The sequence below is a fragment of the Haliotis cracherodii genome, unplaced genomic scaffold, assembly GCF_022045235.1.
Source record: "Haliotis cracherodii isolate W230 unplaced genomic scaffold, xgHalCrac1.p SCAF_3, whole genome shotgun sequence".
NCBI lineage: Eukaryota > Metazoa > Mollusca > Gastropoda > Lepetellida > Haliotidae > Haliotis > Haliotis cracherodii.
The window spans coordinates 53,780,098-53,806,520 of NW_027266286.1; the positions used below are offsets into that span (position 1 = coordinate 53,780,098).

The following is a 26,423-nucleotide window of genomic DNA, read 5'->3' on the forward strand; positions in this document are numbered from 1 at the left end:
CATTTACGGCAAACATGGGTTGCAGAAGACTTATTCTACCCTGGATCTTCATGGGTCTTATAATTGAAGTTTGTTCATGGGGGGCTAAAATGGGCACATGTCCAAATCAACTTGTGAAACATGTATATGATTGATCCAGTGCAACAGAAGCCCCACTTACTGTGAAGGTGTAGGTATGACTAGGAGACAGGTCGGTCACAGTGGTCTGGTAGCTGGTGATCAGAGAGTCAGATATGCGGACATCTGAAGGGCCGGTCTGACCTTCCAAGTTGTGACCCTTGGCATTCAAGGTCGACCACTTCACTACATAGGATATATTTTGTAGGGGTCCATTAAGTCTCAAAGGTGGGTTCCATTCAATACGGATTATTCTTGGATTTACAATGAAAGCAGTGGCATTCTGTGCAGGTGATGGTACTGAAAGAAAAAGATGATATTTCAAACAGAATTCAATATTAATACTGCAAAATATAAATCATTGCCAGAGAATAACCAGTCTCAATTATCTGTTGGGCTTAAAAGGCAAAACAGTGGTGAAAATTATATTATCAATCATACATGTTTGAATTCTACTGACCCTTATCTAGCGGTCACTCAATCACTCCATCAATCATACATGTCTGAATTCTACTGGCCTCCATCTAGCGGTCTCGGACCTCCTCATTTCACTCACTCCATCAATCATACATGTCTGACAGCTACTGCCCTCCATCTAGTGGTCTCAGACCTACGTGTTTCACTCACTCACTCCATCAATCATACATGTGTGACAGCTACTGCCCTCCATCTGGTGGTCTCGGACCTACGTGTTTCACTCACTCACTCCATCAATCATACATGTCTGACAGCTACTGCCCTCCATCTAGTGGTCTCGGACCTACGTGTTTCACTCACTCACTCCATCAATCATACATGTCTGACAGCTACTGCCCTCCATCTCGTGGTCTCCTACCTCCTTGTTTAGTCCTCTGCACGACCTCCTTCCCTGCGGTCTCTGCCAGGTACTCTGTGTAGTAGTTACTGATGGTCACTTGGAATAGGTACTTGGTGTACGGCTCCAGGCCCGTGATGTTCACAAAACGGTCATACGACTCCTGTTGATGCAAGCAGCTTTCATCACAACAAAGCAGAGATTTAAGTTGGTTGGTTGGTTTGTTGTTTAACGCCGCACTCAGCAATATTCCAGCTATATGATGGGGGGTCTGTAAATAATCGAGTCTGGACCAGACAATCCAGTGATTAATATCATGAGCATCGATCCACACAATTGGGATTGATGACATGCATCAACCAAGTCAGCAAGCCTGACCACCCGATCCTGTTAGTGGCCACAGGCAAGCATAGTCGTCTTTTACGGCAAGCATGGGTTGCTGAAGATGTATTCTACCCCAGGTATAAATTTAAGACTTACAAGAAGATATATATAAATACACATGTTAATGCTGAAATAAAAGTCACCATTAAAGGCAGTTGTAATTTCTCTATTTAAAAGGGATGAGGGCTGGGCCAAATATCAGTCAAATCCATATTGTGGTCTATAGGAATTTAAGACCAAACTCCAAGGGTGAGATCAGGAGTCAGTATCCTGTGCCAACAACTACAGGGTCCTTTGAAACTACTTTGAAGATACAGTCTCCATTTAGTTACTGATAGAAATTTGTTGCCTATATATATATAAAAGGAAAAGAATATATGGATGTCAACTTCTTTATTATGAGGAACACAACGTTTCAGAATATATGCTTACTCCTTCATCAGGTGAAATTATATAAATAGTATGCATTACTTGAGGAAGTATCATTATAAACCTTTAATAAAACTCAAAACCCATTCTTTTTAAAAAAATATAAACATAAACTTAGAGAAAGCATCAAAATGGTGCTCTGCCATGCCAGTTGGGTAGGCCCTGACAGGGCACCAGGGCACCAGGCCCTGGGTAGGCCCTGACAGGAAATGGGCACCATGCCCTGGGTATTAGTCCCTCGTATAAAGGACTCCTTACCACTTTCTGGCAGGATTCACTCTCAGTGCTGCAGTCTGTGTGTGGGGTGCGGCTCCTGTCCTTCAGCTGCTTGTACCACGCAGTGTACTTGTCCTGGGGGGTGCTGATGCCGTGACAGTGCTTGGGACGAGACACTGTGTCCAGACGCAGGCCGATGGACTTGTCCGTCACCTCTGTCAGCGTCACCTTACCACTGTACTTACCAGGGTCAAGGCAGTCCGAGTCTGAGAAACACAAGCATTTATTTGGTTCAATTCAACAAACAGAGGAGTAGCCTAAATGTTTGGGAGGTCACTCACGTTGTGTAATCTATTTTCACTCTTGGCATCATATAACTAACAATGTTTTTTTTCCTATGATGCATATATTTCTATAAAAGGCAACTCACCCCTCGATCCAACTCACAATACCCACCAACCACACACATTCCCACCCAACACACTCACCATCACCATCCAACACCCACCATCGCCATCGCCATCGCCATCCACACACACTCACAAGCCAACCACACCCTCCAGCCAACACCACCAATCAATATACAAATACCCACACCATCGATCCACTCCCTCCAACACACACTCATAACCCATCAAAACACATACACAAACTGCGACGTACCTGGCAAGGGTTGCAAATGGTCTCCATAAGCCACTATGTCCTGGACATCAGGGATGCTCTGCTGGATGAAGTCCCGTCCCGTGTTCTTGTTGACACTGTACAGCTTTCTGGTCTGCTTGTTGTACCAGTACACTCGGAGGTGGTCCACAGCCAGCAGGCTCGGGGGCAGGCCTGCAGATCATGGTCAATTATGTTACTGATCTCATGAAACAGGCTTCTACAATGTTTAACAGACTTTAGAACCTCATTAAGCTGTACTGTTCAATGTCAAAGGAAACTTGTCTGGAGATATTTTATCCATCTATCCTTACTCATTTGATTTTGTTTGTTTGATGTTTAGCAGGGACACCAGAAATGGGCTTCACACATAGTAACATTGAACCCAGGCCTTCGGTGTGATAAGCGAATGTTTTAACTACATGTATTACGCTACCCAGCCGCCCCAAAGCCTGAATGAGCCTGCATGAGTGTCAGACAACACAAAATGCACTGACAGTTTATCACAGATAAAACTGTATACTCTGAATCTGCCCAAACTTACCCTTTGTGTCTGAGGCCGCTGCTCTGAAGACGACCCGACACTGACATCCAGACACATCGGTAGCCATGATGCTGTACGTTGGCATATCGATGAAGACTATCTCCGTCCTCCCACTGCTTGAGTAGTCCATAGCAACAACAGGCGAAACACTGAGTCCATCCTGGCATGTGCAGTTGTCTGTAGACCTCCGAGAACGTCTATCACCACCAAGAAGGTCCGATATGGTATTGCTGTTGAAATGTTTGTGGAAAATGTGACCTTGATTGGAAGAATCATTCTCCGTCCAGAAGAGGGAGCTGTAAAGAAAAGTGTGCCAGATGAAGACTAATGATGATAATGTATGTTGCAACTCAACACTGGGTTTCATGGATGACATAAGAGATCCATTTGTCACACTGCATCCCATGCTTGATGTAGAAGATAATGGTTGCTATGTTCAACCCCGACAACCCTATTTCCAGCCACTGATTACTGGGACTACCAGAGCACCATCATATGATTTTCCCTTTGGATAGAACATTTCTTAAACAAGATAGACACAATTTTTATGGATAACAACTTCTTTAATACTGTGAAAAGCGATGTTTCGGTATAGATCCTTATACCTTTGTCAAGCAAGACTGAATGGGGGACATAGTGCAGAATATATATAGTAGGTGGGGGATCAACAGTAGAAGATTAACAGTAACAACAAGGGCATACATGAGTGGGATAACATAGGTAGGTGTGACAACGGTATAAGGATCTATACCGAAACGTCGCTTTTCACAGTATTAAAGAAGTTGTTATCCATAAAAATTGTGTCTATCTTGTCTTTCGTCAACTTCTAAGTAATGCCTATCAAACAACATTTCTTGAAGAAAACACATTCAGTGCACTTAATTCTTTGGGATCATGTCCTTTACACCTGGAATTTAGGTTATTACAATTCAGTGATGGTTGCCTACTGTATGTGATTTATCACAACATTCACCTTGTGTAAGGGTCTGATAGAACACTGCCAACAGAGACAGATCTGTTCATTATCTCGCGGTACATCCTCTTGTCAATGTCAAACGCCATGATTCTGTTCAGGTCGCCCATCTCCTCCACCACATACAGAGTTCGACTGATCCAGTCAATGCTCATGTCCTTTCCCACCCCATCCAGCTTGATGAGCTGAAAGAGAAGTAAAACTGAGCATACTGAGGAAAGAAAAGATGTCTCACTCTACAAAATATGTATACCAAGAACAATGAAAACCATTCTGATAAAGTCAGAATCATTTCTCACTCATGCCAATTTGGCACTAATGGTTGAATCCAATAATAGGTAGAGTCCATTGAATGCTGTCAGTGCCAATACCATATAATTCAAAATTACTGAAGAATAATCATAAACAGTTGCAGACAAAAAGGCACTGAAACAAGTATACCGTATTTGACGTAATAAGCGCCCGGCTCTAATAAGCGCCTATGGCGATATTTGCTAATATATTGGCTAGTGAACAATACCAATTAGCACCCTTCCGATTGATCAAGGTTACACAAGTCTTTTTTATTCATGTATAATAAACACTCGTGTGTTATATGCACCCTTAATTATGGGCAATATTCTCGAAAAATATATCTGTCGTGACTTTTCTTTTGTATCATTTCAGGCTGTCAGCATAAACCACAAAATTTACGATCTTTCAACTCTTTCACCAAATTTATATTCTAACAAGAGCCGCTATTTCTAATTTTGAGAGTGCCCTGGATGCTTATTACGTTGAATACGGTTATATGATTACTATGAGTTTGTCAGTCTGATGGGGAATCAGAATCTTTCACTGCATGCAACTGTTGTCTGTAAAATACAACATTGGGTTCAGGCAGACAGATTCATTGAGCTCACTGGTTATTTTAAGCTAGGGGGATGACACTGCTGTTGCAGGTAAAGAGATTACTGGGCACTACATATGTCCAACTTACTGCAGAGTTTGTGGAATTCTGGGACACGTAGAGAGATGTCTTCTTTTCGATCCAGAACATGCGGACATCTTGAGCCAGAAACGTCATGGCAGTGGGGGAGATTTCTGGCAGGAGGACTGTGGAGTTGAGATGACCGTCCATTTCTGACACAGAGACTGATGACTTGGTCGCAATCAGCAGGCGAGGAACAGGATTCACCACTGAAATAACCATATTGTTATTTCACTTCCTTTTCATTTTAATGTCAGTTGTTTATTAATGAATATTTCACAACATCTTTAAACAAAAGTCAGATTCATGACAAAACTGTTAGTCACATGTTATGGAGTACTATTTAATAAAGTATTTATCTAGTTATTTTGTTTTGTTTTTTGTTTACCACCACACTAAGCAATATTCCAGCTATATGATGTCAGTCTGTAATAAAGAAGTCAGGACCAGACAATCCAGTGACAATCATGAGCATCAATCTATGCAACTGGAATACGATGACATGCATCATCCAAGTCACCAAGCCCGACCATCCGATCCTGTTATGACAAGCATGGGTTGCTGAAGACCAATTCCAATCCAGGTCTTCACGGGTATTCATCTAGTTAAGACATAATAATGTTGCTTGTAGAACTCACCATCAGTGACAGCAGACACAACTTCAGAGAGGTCACCACATCCGGCTTCTGTGCAAGCTTTCACCTGTGCATTACAAATGAATCCTTGAAATAGTGATATTCTGTAGTGACACATCAAATACATTGCTATTGGATACAATCTTTGTAAATTATTGAAGAATTGACGTATTTTTATTTATGGAGGGATAAACGTAAAAACTGGTGTTAATCAGTGCAGAAGCGATTTTTACATTTGTAACTCCATAGGGGCAAAACCATTCTGAAGTAAATTTGAAACACCTCAATAACTTCACAAACTGCTTATTAAATCATTACCAGAAATAATGTGTATAACAAAACACAATCAGTTCAGCACAATACTGTAACACAAGACCCACACTTGCTATCTGCCAACAAACACTAGTCTGTTAGAGAGCAAGGCCTAATTGTTTGGGTGGTTTATGGAAACACAAATACAAAATAAAATTGCTTGTTAAGCCAATCAAATGTTTCAGAATCACTTGCAATTTATTTTTGGTACAGAAGCTGAGACTTGGGTTCAAATTACTACAAATTAACAGAGAAGCCTGGAGTTATTAAACAGTCAAATATCTTTGTATTCTAGTGTTGTTTTGTACCCTACAATACTTCTTTTGGGTTACACACATTAACTTCTCAGCTCAAGGCCATTATGAAATGTGCCAGTTACAATTCCGACAAGAACATTTATCTGTCTAGAAATGTTGAATCAACCACACCTACACACACCTGTCACATATTAGCAAGTAGAGGGTTCCATACCTGGAAGAAGTAACTCTTGTTGTCCAGAAGGTTGTTGAGAATAAAGTGTCTCAATGCTCCATCAACTTTAGCTACTGTTTTCATTGCATTGTCCCCTTCCCAGTAATACACAAAATGTTGGCTCAGCACGCCACGTATGGCATAAGGGTTGGACCAGCGGAAGTCTGCAGCCAGCATCAGTTGGGAGGTGGAGGCATTCTTGTTGGGTTGGGTGATGTACACCCTTGGCGTCAGCGGTGCAGTGGGAACTGGGGACCAATCATTCAAACAGTATAGCTTGGTATAGATATTGTGTGGGCTAGGATGTTCCTGTTAATACACACAAACTGTGACCATTTTCAAGCGATTCTTAGAGGTATTTTCTGGCAGAATTGGTTCCGGCATGTCATGCTTTTCCATGATGGGAATTGCAAGGCCAAAATGGCTGCTGAATTTGGCTAGATGATGGAACAATCATCACCAAGGAAGCAAACTAACATATAAGTCTTCAGTCATATTACAACCTGATTGTATAATTCAAAACATCAGCACTAGAAAATAAAACGGCAAAATAGTGACAATTGTCTTAATAAATGGATCGCTGAAAATCAGTAAAGGTACTAGGTGTTTGCAAAGAGGGTAAGCATGTCCTGCTCTACCCACCACACTCATTCAGCAAAGACGTATTCGCAATGGTTTGTGGCAGCAAACACAAGCATCTTGTAGGCGGCCATGTTGTACTGCTAGATTTGATACTGATGATAAGCGTACATGATTGTCCCTGTGGTGTAAAGCATTTTTCTAGGGACAAAGACACAAAATTGACCAGGTCAAACACTGTCCCAACCTGACACACAAGTACTGGGAACCTATTCTGCTCTTGAATCCTGACATAGTTGCCCCAACTGACTGACCTGCCATGGGAGAGCGGATGGACACAGTGGAGGCCTCGGTGTACCCCCAGTAGGTGTAGGGCTGTATGGACACTGTCATCTGGGTGTACGGGGACAACCCTTCGATAGGGTGCCATGTCTTGGATGTTATCTGAAACAAACACAAAACATCTGAGAACAATGTTGGTATTTCTAGGCATAGTTCATACAGTGAACCTTATCCTCATGTTGCAAGGACCACAGACGACTTTGTTGTTTAATGATTCTCACAGCAATATTATTCAGGTATGTGTCGGCAGCCTGCAAGTAATCAGGTCTGGACCAGACAATCCTGTGATTGATATTGTGAGCAATGATCCACGCCATCAGGGTTTACGATCACACAAAATCAACACAATCAATGTTGCCTCTAAAGCTGTTGGGAACCAATTCTAACCTTGCATTCCCACAGGGGACAGAAGAGTTTGATACAACTAAAACATTAAATATGTGAATATGTAAATAGCATCATAGATGAAATTCAAGGAAAATAAAGGTAACTGAAAATGACCCTCCAAAGAATAATCATGGAGATGCACCTATTACTGTACGTGTTGACAAATACTGCAAGCAGTCATTTGAGGGAATATTCTCATATTTCACATCTAATTTGCGATAATAAAAGTTCACAAATCATAAAGGGCTGAAGAGGAAAAACTTACAACATGTGTGGATCTGTGAGCAATCTGTATGTAGACCTTGTAGAAGACCTTCCCGTACGTGACATCATGGGCCTGGTCCCAGGTGAGGTTGAAGTTGTATGACGGCCCGGCCACCTTGATGGAGGTCGCCCATAGCGGTTTGGGGATGACACGCAGAGAGGACGCATCCAAACCAGCTACAAACATACATCAACTTTACATCTGCATGTGTCAACTTTACATCTACATGTGTCAACTTTACATCTACATGTGTCAACTTTACATCAACATGTGTCAACTTTACATCTACATGTGTCAACTTTACATCTGCATGTGTCAACTTTACATCTACATGTGTCAACTTTACATCTGCATGTGTCAACTTTACATCTACATGTGTCAACTTTATATCTACATGTGTCAACTTTACATCTGCATGTGTCAACTTTACATCTACATGTGTCAACTTCACATCTGCATGTGTCAACTTCACAAAAATCTATCTCAATGTCAATTTTGTAGGTATCAATTATACATCTGAATGTGAACATATGTCTATCCCACCCTATCATACATCACAACTAATCAAACATAAACTATTATCCTAATGTTAGGAGGTCCTGTACATAATGAGAAAGTCACAGATGCTGTTTCTGTACTGTTAACATCTACAGTTTTTGTATTCATACCACACACAAACCACGCACCAGGAAAGCTGTGTATACTGGGGTGTTTCACAGAGAATGCTGTGATGTTGGAGAAGTTGGGGCTGACGATGGAGGTGTACTTGCAGTCCATGTCTCCCACAACCAAAGCATTTGACTGGTCCATCCAGAACAGATGGTGTGAGTAGTACTGGATCCCTGAATATCTGAAACACAGAGACACAAGTGACTAAGGCTGAAAATTTGAATATGTTTTGATAACCTGTTTCACAAATGAACCAAAAATGAACCTTCATTAAATGGTATAGGGACCTGTGAAGATCTGAGGTAGAATAGATCTTCAGAACAGAAGAGAATAGAACTTTATTTACGCTCAGGCCGGGATCCTCGGCATATGAGGTACAAATTTGCAAACAGTATATACATAAGATGGTGGGGTGGTTTAAGTGGAAGATTTTACAATTTTTATAATGGTATTACAAAATGTAGTTTTTTAATATAAAAAAAATGTTTACAGTTAAAAAGTCCTTTAAATTTAAATATATTTGGGTTTTGACATATGAAATTGGAACAATCAAGTTTACATGTTCGTTCATTAACAGGGATTTTGTGCCACCTACCTAGTTCTATAGGTGAATGGTGGCATGAGGTTCTAAACAATAGGAATTTTACAGCCAAAGAGAAAGGGATAACTAATAAATACTTTTAAAGGACCCATGCTTGCCATAAAAGGCGACTCTGCTTGTCGTAGGAGGTGACAAAGGGGATCGGGTGATCAGGCTCGCTGACTTGGTTGATGCATGTCATCTAATCACTAGATTGTCTGTTCCAGACTTGATTATTTACATGACCGTAAATAATGATATTGGTAACATAACATATAACATGGTAACTTAAACCACCACAAGCATAGTTTACATCAATTAATACAGAAGCATTGGGTTTTTTCATCTTCCACATTTTTCTACATTTTTTTATATTTTTTATTCCTGTATCCATGTTAAATATATATCTCTGCATCCAGCGAACTACAGAGCTAAACATGAGAAGAACAATGTATAACTCTAAATTAAGATACAGGTGTATTTTAGACAAAACAATACAAACATTCACTCCACATTCACACACAGTAGATAAGGACAAATATATCTAAGATTATAGAATAAACTATTTAATATAATATCTACAACACTTTAGGATTCCTCCTCCAAGACTACCAAAATCAACATTTCTTTCCAAAACTGCAGTGAAAACAACATACATTAAACCCCATGGTATGTTGTTGATGATTGATACAACTTGCCATCAAAGTATGCTATAGATAGGTATATCTGTTTCATCCAACAGAGACGTCATGACACATGATATGGTTCAATTGCAACATGCAGATGCTTATATCTCCATTGACATTACTCATTCAGATGTACTGCACTCCTCAGAAGGTCACTTTCTATATTTACAATGGCTGGAACTTTAAAACTTCTCAATGGGTGACAGCTATTATTCATAATGTCTGCATTAGCAATATTCTGACCTTCAAATAACACTTAAAAGCTGTTGTTTACTTAAATACAAACACAAACAAAGAGTACTGGACATTAACTTTATAAAATTTTGACTTTTTTCCCCCACCAGTTGCCTGTCACAGCCGTGACCTACATAACATGTTAATGACAACATAATCATGTGAGAATCCCACTGTAATCTAACCATTAAGTTGAAATTGCAAAATGAGGATAAATTGGATTCATGACTGACATTTTGACTATCACAGCTTGCATGAAAAAAATACAGGCAGGGCCTGGCTGAATATTTAACAGGTTATTTGAAAGTCAGACTGACGTGTCATTTTTAGTTTTGTCATCTGTAAGGTTTTTCCACTCCTCTGTCACCTTCCAGGGGTCATAATTATTACTAGTCACATCCTGGTTCATCCCTTCTGTCCTGACATCCACTCCTTCCACCGCTGCAGCCTTTAAGAACCAGCGCTATGTCTGCCTTGCCATTCACACCCTCACCAACACCCTGGTTCATCCGTTCTCTGTCCTGACATCCACTTCTTCCACCATGGCAGCCTTTAAGAACCATCGCTATGCCTGCCTTGCCATTAACACCCTCACCAACACCCTGGTTCATCCGTTCTGTCCTGAGATCCACTCCTTCCACTGTTGCAGCCTTCAAGAACCATTGCTACACCTGCCTTGCCATTAACACCCTTACTAACACCCTGGGTCTTCCATTCTCTACCCTGCCAAATAGCCACCCACCAAACTATACCCAGTACATCTTCCACATACTGTATGTATACTATTATGTCTTGCCCCAACCATTCAATCGCTACCGGACCTAACAAGACTTCTCTGTCCTATCCCCAGTTTGTCAAAAAAGAAAATTGAAACAGGCATAGGGTGGCTCAGTGTTGTACCATGATGCTTTTAACAACACTGCTGGCTGTGAGACAAAACAACATTCACTTGCCCATTTATCCCTTCTCTAAACACCAAACCAAGCAAGTCTGTTAAAACTGACTTACACAAGGTCAAAGACTAACATTTATTCCTAGAAATAAAGTTATCTTATTTAAAAGTACATATCTGCAAAATAGAAAAAATAAAAAATCCAAATGGAACCCTGAGCAATGCTTAGTTTCAGGACAAGGGATGAGGCAATCTCGCCCAATCATTCTAGACTTGATTTGGACTCCTTTCTTAATTTATTTTCTAGAGTCTGGGGGACGGACTACTTAGGTCACAATAAATAACGTTTTTATCTTTGGACTTTTCAAAAGAAAGAATTTCCTATGATTTCTTGTGATAGAGCCCTCCTAGACTGCATAAAAAAAGCATACCCGTGAATAGCCATACAGGTTTCATAGTGTCTACATGTACTTTAAATTGCCATTGTCAAACTACCTCCTGGATAGTGAGTCTTCTGACTGGGAGGTAATTGTGTAATAATTGAATCATAACATCAAAAAAATACAAACAAGGTGGCATTTCCAATGAAACATTTTTCCAATTGTTGAAGCCTAACTAAGCTTATTTCAAATTTGAAAACAAAACCTCAAAGCTATTCTAATGTACTTTAACATGTGAAATTATGACTACAAATACAGTGACCTACAAAACATGGACTTGGCAGCCTCCTCTCATAGCGATTCCATAGCTTCAGCCAGGGTAAATGTCAGTGTAACAATCAGTACATGGACAGCCGTTTCCCTACAGCTGGCTGTCAACTGACACACATTCTCATCAAATACACACCACTATCTCACACCTCTCACAAAATAATTCACACTTGTTTGTCTCAAAACTATTCATCAGGATGTTTTTGAGGGGTCTTGTTACATTTCCCACTCATCTATACGCCCCTTAAAAAGCATAAAATTATATATATTTATAACTACATTGAGTAATAATGATAATGATGTAGTTGGTTGGTTGGTTGTTTAACGCCGCACTCGGCAATATTCCAGCTATATGACGGCGGTCTGTAAATAAAGTCTGGACCACACAATCTAGTGATTAATATCATGAGCATCGATCCACGCAATTGGGATTGATGACATGCATCAACCAAGTCAGCGAGCCTGACCACCCGATCCCGTTAGTCGCCTTTTACGACAAGCATAGTCGCCTGTTACGGCAAGCATGGGTTGCTGAAGACCTATTCTACACCGGATCACACGGGCAGATAATGATGTACATTTATATAGCATGTAATCTTGACAAAAATAGCTGCTCAAAGCACCACAAGGCAGAATAATTAAATACTTAATGTAAACTTAGGCCTTGATATTATGTAAGGAAAAATAAAAAATGGTGAGAAAAATGAAGTTTTATACACTGCTGTAGCAGCTGGAAAACAGGTAGGTGTTGAGGTGGGGCCTAAAGTTTTCAAGAATGGGACAGAGCTTCAGCTCCAGAGAGAAGCAGTTCCAAAGAAGTGGGACAATGTGAGAGTACGTTCTATAAGGTCCTAGAGGTAAGAGCATCAGTTTAGTTCATACAGAGTGTGTAGAGGTTTTCACCGTTTTTCAATCACATCAAGACGAGTAATACCTAAACATTTCTTCAGTGTGACCAGCCAATGTTTCAACCATTTAGCTCAGCAAGTGACCACAATCAGCTACCCCAGTGTACAGAAACTGACCACAATCAGCTACCCCACTGTACAGAAACTGATCACAATCAGCTACCCCAGTGTACAGAAACTGACCACAATCAGCTACCCCAGTGTACAGAAACGGAACACAATCAGCTACCCCAGTGTACAAACTGATCACAATCAGCTACCCCAGTGTACAGAAACTGACCACAATCAGCTACCCCAGTGTACAGAAACTGACCACAATCAGCTACCCCAGTGTACAGAAACTGAACACAATCAGCTACCCCAGTGTGCAGAAACTGACCACAATCAGCTACCCCAGTGTACGGAAACTGACCACAATCAGCTACCCCAGTGTACAGAAACTGAACACAATCAGCTACCCCAGTGTACAGAAATTGATCACAATCAGCTACCCCAGTGTACAGAAACGGAACACAGTCAGCTACCCCAGTGTACAGAAACTGAACACAATCAGCTACCCCAGTGTACAGAAACGGAACACAATCAGCTACCCCAGTGTACAGAAACTGGACACAATCAGCTACCCCAGTGTACAGAAACTGAACACAAAAGTTCATGCCATCTCAGCTGGGCATTCATGTCACAACATAAAATCAGTCTCACTACAGAAACCTTGTTCTTTCAAGTAGCTTGAAATCTAAAGAGGAACAAATACCTAATTTGAAGTGCCATAACATTGACTTTGTGTGTACACTTTATGAAGGCAGCAAATGAACCTGACTGCACAAACGTACTCCAACTTACATTTCACCACAAAATTATCCTCATAAAATATATTGTCATGCTACTGGCCCATTGTTGTAAGCCAAGACATCATAAGAACTAAGGCCAGACACAATTACACTAGTATATGACTGTCAAATATGAAGCAAGTAAATCATGGAAAATATATAACATCAACATTTATGTTATTATACTGAAAACCACTGTCTTTTGTTTCAGTTCTTGATGCAATAGTTAAAGGAAACGATTAAATAAGAATGTTCCACATTCAAAATAACATTTTTTCTTTTCTTTAAATATTTGGGGGTTACGGTGACCCAGTCATCTAAAGCGCTGCGATTCCCTGTGCACAGTTGCGTCCCTTGGGCACACCAGAAACCTATGATTGTGGGTTTGAATCCCAGTTCACCCTGATTATCTTTCTAGGTTTGTCAGCACCATACTCATGCTCATGGGTTTCACTGAAGAAAACGTCGGAGACCTGCATCACTTCGGGCCATCCTCCCAAATTAAGCTGACACGCCGCGATATAACTGGAATACTGTTAAAAGCGGCGTTAAACTTAACTCACTCATCCACCTTTAAAAATTTAGTTCAGACTCACAATTAAAACATGCAAAGATTTGACTTGGATTAGACAAGTGAAACATGTAGTATCAAGTGTTCTTACGTTGAGATGCTCTTGAAGTCTCCCATTTCCCTCACACTGGTCCGGACGTCCATGGCAAATGATCCCTCGGCACTGATGAGGTCCGCCATGTACAGGTCTTGGTTCTCGAAGGCCTTGATGTACCACAGGACCTTCTTTAAGTCCAGATTAACGACAAGACTGATGATTTGTTTACCCTGGAAGAATGGCACCGAGTCTATCACAATGTGATCCTCGCCATTCAGGAAGGTGGACTCGATGGTGTTGGCTGTGGCCCAGTAGAGTCGTCCAGCAGTGGAGTCAATAGCCATGTCCCGAGCAGTTGCCTGGTATATGAAGTCACTGGACAGACTGTTGATATCTGATCTCTTGATCTGGGGAGGAATAGGAAGTAAACTGTAAGTGAACTGCCACTACATTGTAGTTCATGCTCATTTCGTTTTATGTTTGGGTGTCAGTTTCTGTATGCCCCCACTTCCAGTGATGAAATGTCTCAGTGACTGCTGAATCACTGTCATGATGCGATAGTGTCTTGTCTTTACTTGCAATTCGATAAAATGAACTTACTGCAACACTGACTACCAGATATATTTGTTTCAGGGTCTGTATGACAGACTAGGTGGGTTCCAGATTCCTAGTTTAGTCCCTGATATTAAGATCCTTAAGTGACATTCTAGAATTTTTGTTTGTTGTTGTTTAAAGCCGCACTCAGCAAAATTCCAGCTTGATGACGTCAGTCTGTAAATAATCAAGTCTGGACCAGACAGTCCAGTGACTGACATGACGAGCATCGATCTACCCAATTGCAATACGATGACATGCATCAACCATGTCAACGAGCCTGATCACCCGATCATGTTAGCTGTCTCTTACGACAAGCATAGTTGCCTTTTATGGCAAGCATGGGTTGCTGAAGAGCTATTCTAACCCGGATTGTCACAGGTCGACACTCTAGAAGTTGTAGTATCCATCAATACTTATGGAGTAAGTACATGTGCTTGTATCACGTGCTTGATGAAAGTACAAGCACCTGTGCCAAACTGTCAGCAATCAATCATGCCTTCGCTTACAGCCAGTGCAAGTACATACCACAGCTGGTTGAAACTCCGACCAGAATATCTTCTTCCCAAGCCAGTCATACTCAAGACAGGAAGCTTCACTGTTCTGAGCCATGTTTGTCCGTATCTGCTTTGTGTGGTCCAGGATGTGGACATACCCACCATCTTTGGATATCCACATAAGCATGTTGTTATGCCAGGCAATATCTGATGAAATGAAACAAATAATAAATAAATTGTAAGTGATTCCATGGTATTTGATTTGCTAACCAAGCATTATCTTTTTATGTTTATTTATCCATAAGCCAAAAAATAATTAGGCCACGCATTTTAATGTACAGCAGTTTCCTGATTGGCTGATTACAGAATGAGGTTTTTTATTTAATGATTTAATAAGCAGTTGGTGAACTTAATATTGTCAACATATTTATTGACAAGAATTGATTTCACTATGTCGTCATATTGAAGTCAAGTCTTAATCAAAGGATGATACAGAGGAATGTCATCCAGGGATACCAACTGTTGTATTGTTCATGTTCATTCTTGCTTTCCTCATAGCCATATAACCAGAGCTCCAGATAAGCTGCGTATCTGCGTAAAATACGCATCAGAAATGCAGAAATACGCAGTTGCTGATACGCAGTTACTTGTTGCTGAAGACTGTAAACTGTCCTACCTCTTGCGGAGCTGGTGTTGACCAACGTGTGATTGGTGTTGTCAGATAGATCGGTCTCAATTATCCTTCCGGGTATACTCATTAAAACACGAACTGGTATCTTTTCTGTAAAACAAACATATATCTCTCGATCTCTTGAAGCGTATATGTTTACAAACAAATACCAAATGCTTTCTTTGTATACTTTCATTATTCCTGAAGAAATAGTTCTACGACAATGAACTCATCTGGCTATGCAGTCAACAGTTTAAAACTTAAACGAAGACAGACACTTTAAAAAGTTTCTGTCAGCATGGAAAATGGATATTTAACCATTTTCTGCATAAATATTGAGGACGAAGCACGAAACACTCAAATCTGAGGAGAAAAATACATCCCAAAATTCAAGTCCTTCAGCTGAATATGACTTTTGAGAGATGTTAAAAGCATGGTAAAAAAACAGGGTCACAATTAAAAATACTGCAAAAACAGGAATATATGTGTTGAAACCAATACCAAGTGTTCGGTTTTCCACTTCTTTAAAACGAGTAAGATTCAAGCAATAATCAAAGCGGAAATAGGCTTGACACACTAAGGCCATGTCGGGAATCGAACCCTGGCTTTAAGCTTGACGATCAACATTTAAACCACTAGCCTACCCAAACACAATATTGGATATGAGGTAGAAAAATTACTTTCTCAATATACTAATGCCAGTGAACAAGCTAAAACATACCTTAACCCGCCCAGTGAGGGGCAGGGCAGGGCAGGGCAGGGCAGGGCAGGGCAGATACAGGTTCATGATCACACTGATGTTGTTGTCACGGTACATGAATATACATCATGTATTTTGGCTCTACATAAAACACTATAAGCACATGTTTGTGACTGCACATTAAAGGTAGTGCTTCTTGCATGGGTTTACCTGCTTTAAGAGTCCTTCCAATGAAAATGTCCGACCAGGGTCCAAGACCGGACTCAGAAACAGCTCGGACCCGGATGTTGTAGCGAGTGTCTGGCTGGAGCTGTTGCACCATGACCGTGTTCCCTGTTGCGTTGATGGACTGTTCTGTGTTCTCCCTGTCCTCCACATCGAACAACGACAACTCATAGTCCCACTGGTTCCAAGCTCCGCGGCCTGCAGTGCCATTTAAAAGTATTTGTTATTATAAAACCTTGTATCCCCATCACATGAGCACGAAGTAGACATAAACCCCCCACTAATACTTGTATGTAGGTAGTCTTAGCACACAGTAAAGCATGGAACTTGGACATCCTTTAAGAGTGTGTGACACGCATGCTCCTGTGTTCAAATCCAGATCTGCCTTGATGATTGTACTTGCTGCCCTTCAGTATGGAGGTAGTCTAAAAGCACACAATATACCATTGAACGCTGACATCCTTTAGAGACACCTATGCTCCTGTGTTTAAATCCAGATCTGCCTTGATTATTTTTGTAGGTTCATTAGCATCATAGAACCTGCTTGTGGGTTTAAAAGGTACGGCTGGCTAAAAAAATTGATAAGCGGAATTATCGTCGATGGGAAGAAATATTAACGATTATCAATATGAAATTGTCGTCATCGATAATAACTTACATACACTACTGTCATGAAACAAAGTTTAGATTTACCAAAACAGACTTGTCATTGTCAATATTTCCAATTGCCAAATACGGAAAGCAACTATCGACATATTGCAATTGTTTGCCCTACTATAGTACGATATTGATGGAATATAAAAATGCCATTAGCATTGACAATAGTATGCATAACAATTGATAGTTGCAATGGTTGCAATAAGTTATCAATAAAACATAAATTATGAAAATTTCAAAGCTGCCTGTGTATTGAATACCAAGGATCACTTTAAGTTTAGATTAGAGTTACTTCCCTTTGGTTTGACATGCGATAGGAAGGAAACACCCAACTTTGAAATTATCAGCAATACTTTATTAATTTCTCTTACACTGTTTTATATAATTATCAAGCCTTAAAGATGGTATACTACTATGAAAACAGCCCCAATAGTCTCACTAGTTAAAAGTGTAAATAAACAAGTTGGTATCCACACCCCTCTTGTAATTACCTTCATCAGCTACTACAGAGTGAGTGAGTATGGTTTTACGCCGTTTTTAGCAATATTCCAGCAATATCACACCAGAAATGGGCTTCACACATTGTACCCATGTTAGGAATCGAACCCGGGTCTTCGGCGTGACAAGCGAACACTTTAAACACTAGGCTACCCGACTGCTCCAAGTGAGTGAGTGAGTTGGATTCATCACCGCTTTTAACTATATTCCAGTTATATCACAGTGTGTCAGATTAATGTGTGAGGAAAGCCCAAAGTGATGCAGGTCTTTACCACTTCCGTGAAACCCACGAGCACGAGTATAGTGCTGACAAACCTAGAAACATGTCGTGGTGAAAATCAGTGACTAGAATGCCAATAGAGGACACGAACATGTACATCTGTACTCACCTTGGTATTGTAGTAATGGAGGGGGCTCCCATTTTATGTGTACTTCCGTTGGTTCAAACAATGCTTGCAGGTTCATCGGTGCTGCGTGTGGAACTGAAGCAAGGAAGAAACACTCCATCATGGGCCATTGCAATCAACCAGACTGAGGTCAGTACTGACTGAAATGTGTGCTTACACTACTGGACATTACAGGGGAAATATCTGACTTTGGATAGTAAATAAAATAGCAATCCATGCGTAAATATGCATGCTTTCTCATTTCTTTGTTGTTTAACGCCACACTCAAAAATATTCCTGCTATATGACGGTGGTCTGTAAATAATCAAGTCTGGACAAGACAATCCAATGATTGACATCATGAGCATCCATCCACGCAATTGGGATACGATGACATGCATCAACCAAGGCAGCGAGCATGTCCACCCAATCCCGTTAGTCGCCTTTTACGGCAAGCATGGGTTGCTGAGGGCCTATTGTACCCCGGATCTTCACAGGTAAATATGCATGCACTGTTGTAGATGCATGATGTTCTGATCTACCATCTGTCATAAAACGATCCTTGAAATGTAGTGTGAAAAAATATTCTAAACCAAAAATATTGGGGTCACTATTTTGGGGGGTGGGGTGGGGTCGGGGTGTGTGTGTGTGTGTGTGATTGGGGGGGGGGGGGGGTGGGGTGTGTGTGTGTGTGTGTGTGTGTGTGTGTGTGTGTGCAGGGGGGGGGGGGGGGGGGGGAGCGGAGAGGCATCCCCACCCCCATCAGAATACCAAATGGTCCCCCTACTGTAAGTCTAGATGTAGTTGTAAGTAAGTTGTACTGGAACTAAAACTCCAGTATTTCACTCTACCTGGTGTTGGCTGCATTCTGGGGTGGTACATGTTCAATCCTCGGTAGTACTTATCGAAGAACAGCAGCTCATTATGTCGATACTTCTCAAATCTGGGATCAAATTCTTCACTTAACATCTCAGAGCCATTGGTCCAATAGAAGCGATTATCATAGCCAGTGAGACTGATGATATGTTTGTAGCTTGGCAGAATGACATCAGGTCGAATATCCTGAATATCAGACCCGTCTACAAAGGAGGAAAGCATGGTGTTCTGTGTGTGGTTGGGGAAGTAGAGACGTACTGTCTCAAAGTCAATCATGAAAGCTTTCAGATGGTTGATAGTAACAATTTGGGTTGGCTGCACACGTTCCTTCTGACTTATGTCCGCAAGGTCAATACGATATAAACCTTTGCCTTCTCCGTCTTGGGTGAAATACAGAAATCTGAAATGCAAGGAAAAGATATTACCATATTTGACGTAATAAGGGCCCAGGGCGCTCTCAAAATTAGAAATAGGGGGCTCTTATTAGAATATTAATTTGGTGGGAAAAAAACAGAGTTGAAAGATAAATTTCATGGTTTATGCTGACGGTCTGAACTGTTTATATACGACAGATATATTTTTCCAGAATTTAATTGCCCATAATTAAGGGTGCATATAAAACACGAGTGCGTATTATACACGAATAAATAAGTCTTGTGTACACTGATCAATCGGAAGGGATGCTAATTGGGATTGTTCACTTGCCAATATATAAGCAAATATTGCCGTGGGCGCTTATTAGAGCGGGGCGCTTATTACGTCGAATACGGTAACTCTTAAAAAAATTTGTAGGTTTTTTTTTCAAATTTTGTTCATGCATTTATCTGTTCAGTTATCTTTTGTAACATCAAAGTGTTATCAGTCAGTGCATTAGTACTTTTTGAGAAGCATACCTGCAAAGTACACCACTAATCTTAAAGCCAAACTTGCTGTATAAAAATAAGTTCTTTTTTCATTGGATATACTACTCAAAAGAAGATCAGGAAAGCAATTATTTCATATGACTATAGTTGGCTATATATGGCCATGACAGATTAACTATAGTCATGTGAAAAAATTGGGTGTTCTTAACGTGTTTTTTGTAGTATATCGCGATTGTCAATTACTCACCCATTCACAGGATCCACCTTCAAATCACCAGGGGGTACTGGCAGACTGTCAACAACCACAATACATTCATCTCGGGCAAGCGGACACCCAAATATCTGAAGAAAAACAACCAACACTCAACACTAAAATCATTTCAAAACAATGATGAGCTTAAATATTTAGATTCATTTAAGCAGTCATAAAATATAACTAGAAACATAGGCATATCCAACATCACCCTTTACTTGGCATTAAATCTCATCTTAATGCATGTAGTCCTTATAAGAACTTCAAGTATTTCAGCAATTGAGCCACAGCAAACTATTAAATATCTTTCTTCATGCTCGAAGTAGAGTCTTCAACTTATTTTTTGTGATCTACTTTTGAAGATTGGACAGGTATGCAGTAGTTATCTCCCTTGATGTGCTATTTTCCCATTAAACACATGGCAAATAGCCTGGTGTAATTGTGTAGTTATACAATTAAATCTGAACAGGGGTAGGGACCTCAAGGGAAAACACTAACCTTATTTGAGTAATTGATATGAAATATGTGCAAACAACAGGATGCTAGACATTGCCTAATTGTCGGGATAATTACTCGCTATCTATTAGTGATAACCTCAGCGTCACCAAACATTTGTCTTCATTCATGGAGAGATGCCGAGGGGATATAATTGTCCTGAAATAATCTTATTGTTTCCCATTCACAACATTGTACGTAATTTGGTTTATTTGTTCTGTGAACAGTAGCAGTCTCAAAAGGTGTCCCAACCATACGGCTTACCATGGCAATAACATAATATATTCCTGCTAGAACATATCAAATACAACTGGACTCAAAGAAATGGCACAGTTCTATATTTTTATAGAACATTATTTAGGGACTGGTCATTTATCATGGGGAGGGTGTCATGGGAAAATAATACATGTAGGGGGTGGTCAGCAAAACATGACACAGTCCTAAGACCAATCTAACACAACCACCCCCTATGATATATGATCGGTGCCTCACCATGTTAGCTGAAAGAATGATCAAACAGTGATGTGTAGGAATGAAACACAATTTGGGTAATTCTTAAGATGAATGCCTTAAAAATCCAATCTTACCCGATTTCTACTGACAATATAGACCCGATCATTGAGCCAGTCAACACTGATGACTGTTGGCTTTAGGATACTGGGGAACATGTTTTTCCTCATGGTGTCCGCTGATAGGGAGACTTGCTGTACAGTCTCATTGCCGTCACTCACAATGAAAAGTTGCCTGCGAATGTGGATCCCAACACCTGCAGAAAGTAAAACACTATTAATGCTTTTCCCAGGATAAATATCTGTACACATATTACAATTAAACACAGGTAAATAAATGTTTTTTTTATATTCCCTGAACTTAAATTTGTAAATGGCTAGCAGTTATTGAACGTGTTCTTATTTCAAAGTCATACATCATTTTGAAAGAGTTCAATGTCTTTTTAATAATCACACAACTGTGAATGTATTATGGCCTTTTCTATCAAACAATTAATTATACTGTGTTTTATCAAATCATTATTCCCAAATAGATTACAATTAGTCAAAGGCTTGACATGGAATTCATTATTTTCCAATGTTTATCCATGAGAAATGTTCCTGAGATGTTCACACTTGCTAAACAAGTACATGACATATTTTCATATATTGCTCAGAAGTAATCATGTTGAAATTGTAAGTATTGCATAATTCTGGAACTTAAACTTCATGCTACAACCATATAGGAATGATATGAGAACCTTTCTACCTTGTCAGCAAATGCTTGACTCATTAACATTAAAACAAAGTCGTTCTAAGCCAAACTCAGGGCCCTCTTGCATAAGCCTTTATACCGGTACTTGACATGTATGTATGAAGCAAGGTGGGGTGAGATTCTCATATCATTGTTCCCACCAGTGCAATCTCCATGGTGTGAAGTAGCATCACAAAGTCAACCTTGTAGAACATTAGGGTAGTAATAGGACTCAATGTGTCTTGTTATATGAAACATGCTGTCAAATAACACATCAAAGCCTGGGGTGGTATTAAAAAAATATAATACAATGATGTGACCATCAAACCTAACTGTAGATTACTACTGATTTCCTCACAACAAATAGTGACTTTAAATGTGATACTACTGGTCTCCTGAAGATATATAGTACTTTCAATAGAAATCCATAGATTTACATGAATACACCATATGTATAATTAAATGCCAACAAGCAAAAATTCAATTTCTTGCTATATGGAAAAGCTTATACCTAATTTGGAATAAAAGTTATAAAAACATATAAAAATGAATCTTTTGTTTCATTCATTTTTTTTTTATACATTTTGTACATTGGTATTTTGTATTAAAGCTCTTTTTTCAAGTTTCATTACGTAGACTAATTTCAAATCAACCCTAAAAAATATATTTCATATATTACTTAAGCTCTTATCTCCAAGATTATTAAGTATTAAAATCAGTTAGACAAGAAATACAATTTTGATAAATTGAAGAACAATAAGCAATTGACGTGAGTCTAGGTTCACATACATGTATATGATAAGAAAACTATCGAGCAGGTAAGTACTTCAAAGTAATATGTATTCTTTGGAACACAACACTGCCATATTTTTTACTAACTCTTAGAATAAGCACACTGTCATGAGGGTGACTGATTAAAATTAAATAGATCATTAACAAAGGACACTGATTAGGTCTGAAATGAATGGTGTGAATTAGTGAAATACACACGGTTATCACACTGATGGGAGTTATCATGTCGTTCACATCAGCTTCTGTGACTTGCAAGACTCAGTAAGAAGAAATATCACACTGTTCTTAATGTATTATCAAACCAATTATGTTAATCACCAATTAACATACATGTATTTGCACTAAAAGAGAGGAACTGCATCATTGATGAGAATATTGCTTTTTGTAATTAAATATTTGAAAACATAAATCAATTTCAAGTGTTGTATGAAACAAAACTGATATGGTTGACAATGCTGTTGAAAAGTATGGAATAAAAAGTAATTTTAGTGATCACAGAAGCTGACGCTAAACACAGGTCAACATAAATGTCTGTCAACATCAAATGATAATCAATGAAAACAAACATGATACAAACATTAGCAAGTGATGACTGAAAAGGAGTGGGTCTGTAACAACATTCATGGGAACACCAACAACATTGAAACTTAATCTTCGTGGGTGCATTACAATACCTTCAATGTCACCCGATTGACTCTCATACACTGTTTCCACTCCTAGGTAGGTATGCATGGCAGAGAGAGCAGACATTAGACAGAGGACAGACAGGTAGATCGAGAGGAAGAACTAACAATATTATGTTAGAGCTAAGTAGGATGAAGAGAGATGGGTTTTAACGCTGCACCCAAAATTATTGCACTTACATAGTTTGTGTGTGTATGGCTGCTTCTAATGGTCCGGACTGATGCCGATTTTATAGAGCTAGCCCAGTGAGATACCATGCTGCAGTTTAACATGAATACTCCACTCAGACACAGTATACTGACTCCGAGCTGACCAGTCCTTGTTTTAGCCCCTTAATGACGAGCACCAGGCAGGGTAACAACAAGTTCCACTTTTTAACGTCTTTTGGTATAATGCAGCCGGGGATCGAACCCCTAACTTTCCGCTCTCCGAGGGGACGCTCTACCACTAGACCATGGAGGAGGTCAGGATGTTAATAAGAGAAAGGGATAAGAACGGAAAGAAAAAAATAGTGAGTGAGTAAGTCAGGTATAATGCTGCTTTGAACAGTATTCCAGTTATAAAACAGCTTGTCAGCTTGATGTGGGAGGAAAGCCCAAAGTGATGCAGGTCTCAGATGGTGACCACTTTGGTGAAACCCACAAGCACTGGTATGGTGTCTGACAAACCTAGAAACTAATCGGGGCAAACAAGGATTTCGAACCCAGGTTTCTGGTGTGCCCAAGGGATGCAACTCTGCACAGCGAATTGTAGTGACTGAGACGACAGGGACACTTGTGCCCCCAAAAGAAAAAAGAAATAGCTGAAGAGAAGTGAGGAAGAGAGGAAAGTGGCAGAAATATGTCAGAAGAAGGTAAGAGACAGTTAGAATTTAAAGTACAAGTAGGTTAGGTAGGATAGATAAGTGAAAATTATATCAGATGAAGAAAAGTATTCACAGGACAGAAATACAGTTCATATAGAAAGAAGAATTTTTGAACTCTAGAAGCAGAGATAGGATTACCAGTTACAGGCAGAGATAGTTGAAAGACTACATGTGTATTTCCAATATGTATCAAACAACACATTTCTAAATTCACTTGCCACAACACCACTTTCTATATCATTTACAGGACTACTAGTGTTCTCTGTGCATCTGACATAGTTGCAACACAATTCAATGCTTATCTCAGTCAAAATAAATAAATTAATGCTAATTAATGGAAAGTATCAGTGAAATATAGGTCGTTGTGAGAGGTAGTGTTTTTTGTAGAGATCAAAGACACCACCGTTATCTTTTCCAGTACTTTCATCAAGTGACAATAAATTATATATACACAAAATATTTCATTTACAAAGATGAGATACGCCAATCACTTCATTAACACAGGTGAGATAAGCCCATCACCCCATTAACAATTGTGAGATATGCCCATTTTCTCATTTACATAGTCAAGATGTGCCAATTATCTCATTGAAACAGATGATGATGGGACAACCATTACAGTGACAGCGGGGATAAGGGCCAATTATCTCATCTATATAGAAGAAATATTCATTCATATCATTTAAAATTATGGGATATATTGTTTAAAAAAGAACAAAATATTTAACATTAATATACATATATATGTTTTGACTGGCTCATAATTAAACCCATTTCATAAACAAGTGCTTCTCTATGGTTAACATCTAACTTGCAGCACTAGTTAGTCTCAAGGTGCAAGTTACACAATCAGTGTTACAGTGACACCACCTCTTCCTGAGATCTGTTCACTACTCCCGACACTGTTGACCAGGGCCCACTCACAAAGCGACCTGAGTCCTACGACCATCGTAACTCCCATCCTTTAACATAGGCTTACGATAGTCGCAGAGCATAGTTCCCTTTGTGCTGGTGGACCCAGGACCAGCAGGATCAGGCCTGCACGAGACAAACGATCATGGATAGATGGAGTTCATATCAGCATCACCAGTGTATGGTTACATGGCGATGGTCACCCATTCAAGTACTATCCATACTCAGGGGCCACTACAGCAAAGTACAGCATCACCAGTGTATGGTTACATAGCGATGGTCACCCATTCAAGTACTATCCATACTCTGGGGCCACTACGGCAGAGTACTGCATCACCAGTGTATGACGACATAGCGATGGTCACCCATTCAAGCACTATCTATACTTGGGGCCACTACAGCAGAGTACAGCATCACCAGTGTACGACAACATAGAGATGGTCACCCATTCAAGTACTATCTATACTTGGGGCCGCTAAGGCAAAGTACAGCATCACCAGTGTATGGCAACATAGAGATGGTCACCCATTCAAGTACTGGATCCATACTCAGGGTCCACTACAGCGAAGTACAGCATCACTAAGGCACCCAACACACCTGAGAGATGGTCACCCATTTAAGTAATATAGTAGTATTTAACTAATATACTCAGGGCCCATGACAGACATCCAATCCCCATTTAGTTGCTTTTTACTGCAACATTGGGTATTGGAGAAACATCTGTCCTGAAATGCTGATGAGAGGGTATTACTATCAACTAAAGATGTCAAAGAGATTCTAGGTTCCTGTACCTGTTATGATATTGCTCTTGTTGTCTTCCTCCAGGATGGTGTCAGCTAGACTCATTATATTAATTAGGTTCTGCTTCAGCACCCGATTGGCTGAGCCCAGGATGAGGAACGGTGTCTCATTGGCTGATACTGCAAAGGAAAAAGATGACCATGACGATTTGTTTTAAGACTCATTTTTCTTACTTGTCTTGACCAGACAGGCAACAGT

General features: G+C 39.9%; 1 protein-coding gene across 3 annotated transcripts in view; it reads right to left on the bottom strand.

Annotated features, from left to right (window-relative positions):
- The window catches only part of LOC139476000 (proto-oncogene tyrosine-protein kinase ROS-like), a 170,324-nt gene that overhangs the window by 17,516 nt on the left and 126,385 nt on the right, over nucleotides 1-26,423 (bottom strand). For 2 of the 3 annotated variants that reach the window (XM_071259223.1, XM_071259222.1), the window contains exons 9-30: nucleotides 26,216-26,344; nucleotides 23,638-23,679; nucleotides 21,517-21,695; nucleotides 20,429-20,523; nucleotides 19,294-19,718; nucleotides 18,446-18,538; nucleotides 16,887-17,099; nucleotides 15,983-16,087; nucleotides 15,338-15,513; nucleotides 14,270-14,622; nucleotides 8,785-8,948; nucleotides 8,099-8,274; nucleotides 7,419-7,548; nucleotides 6,526-6,773; nucleotides 5,746-5,809; nucleotides 5,117-5,316; nucleotides 4,138-4,322; nucleotides 3,165-3,460; nucleotides 2,624-2,794; nucleotides 2,003-2,226; nucleotides 953-1,094; nucleotides 161-417 (exon numbers count right to left, since the gene is read on the bottom strand). In XM_071259223.1, coding sequence (XP_071115324.1) covers nucleotides 161-417; nucleotides 953-1,094; nucleotides 2,003-2,226; nucleotides 2,624-2,794; nucleotides 3,165-3,460; nucleotides 4,138-4,322; nucleotides 5,117-5,316; nucleotides 5,746-5,809; nucleotides 6,526-6,773; nucleotides 7,419-7,548; nucleotides 8,099-8,274; nucleotides 8,785-8,948; nucleotides 14,270-14,622; nucleotides 15,338-15,513; nucleotides 15,983-16,087; nucleotides 16,887-17,099; nucleotides 18,446-18,538; nucleotides 19,294-19,718; nucleotides 20,429-20,523; nucleotides 21,517-21,695; nucleotides 23,638-23,679; nucleotides 26,216-26,344 — 4,067 coding nt within the window. The remainder of the gene's footprint in view (nucleotides 1-160; nucleotides 418-952; nucleotides 1,095-2,002; nucleotides 2,227-2,623; nucleotides 2,795-3,164; nucleotides 3,461-4,137; nucleotides 4,323-5,116; nucleotides 5,317-5,745; nucleotides 5,810-6,525; nucleotides 6,774-7,418; nucleotides 7,549-8,098; nucleotides 8,275-8,784; nucleotides 8,949-14,269; nucleotides 14,623-15,337; nucleotides 15,514-15,982; nucleotides 16,088-16,886; nucleotides 17,100-18,445; nucleotides 18,539-19,293; nucleotides 19,719-20,428; nucleotides 20,524-21,516; nucleotides 21,696-23,637; nucleotides 23,680-26,215; nucleotides 26,345-26,423) is intronic. The other variant, XM_071259224.1, reaches the window with a different exon arrangement.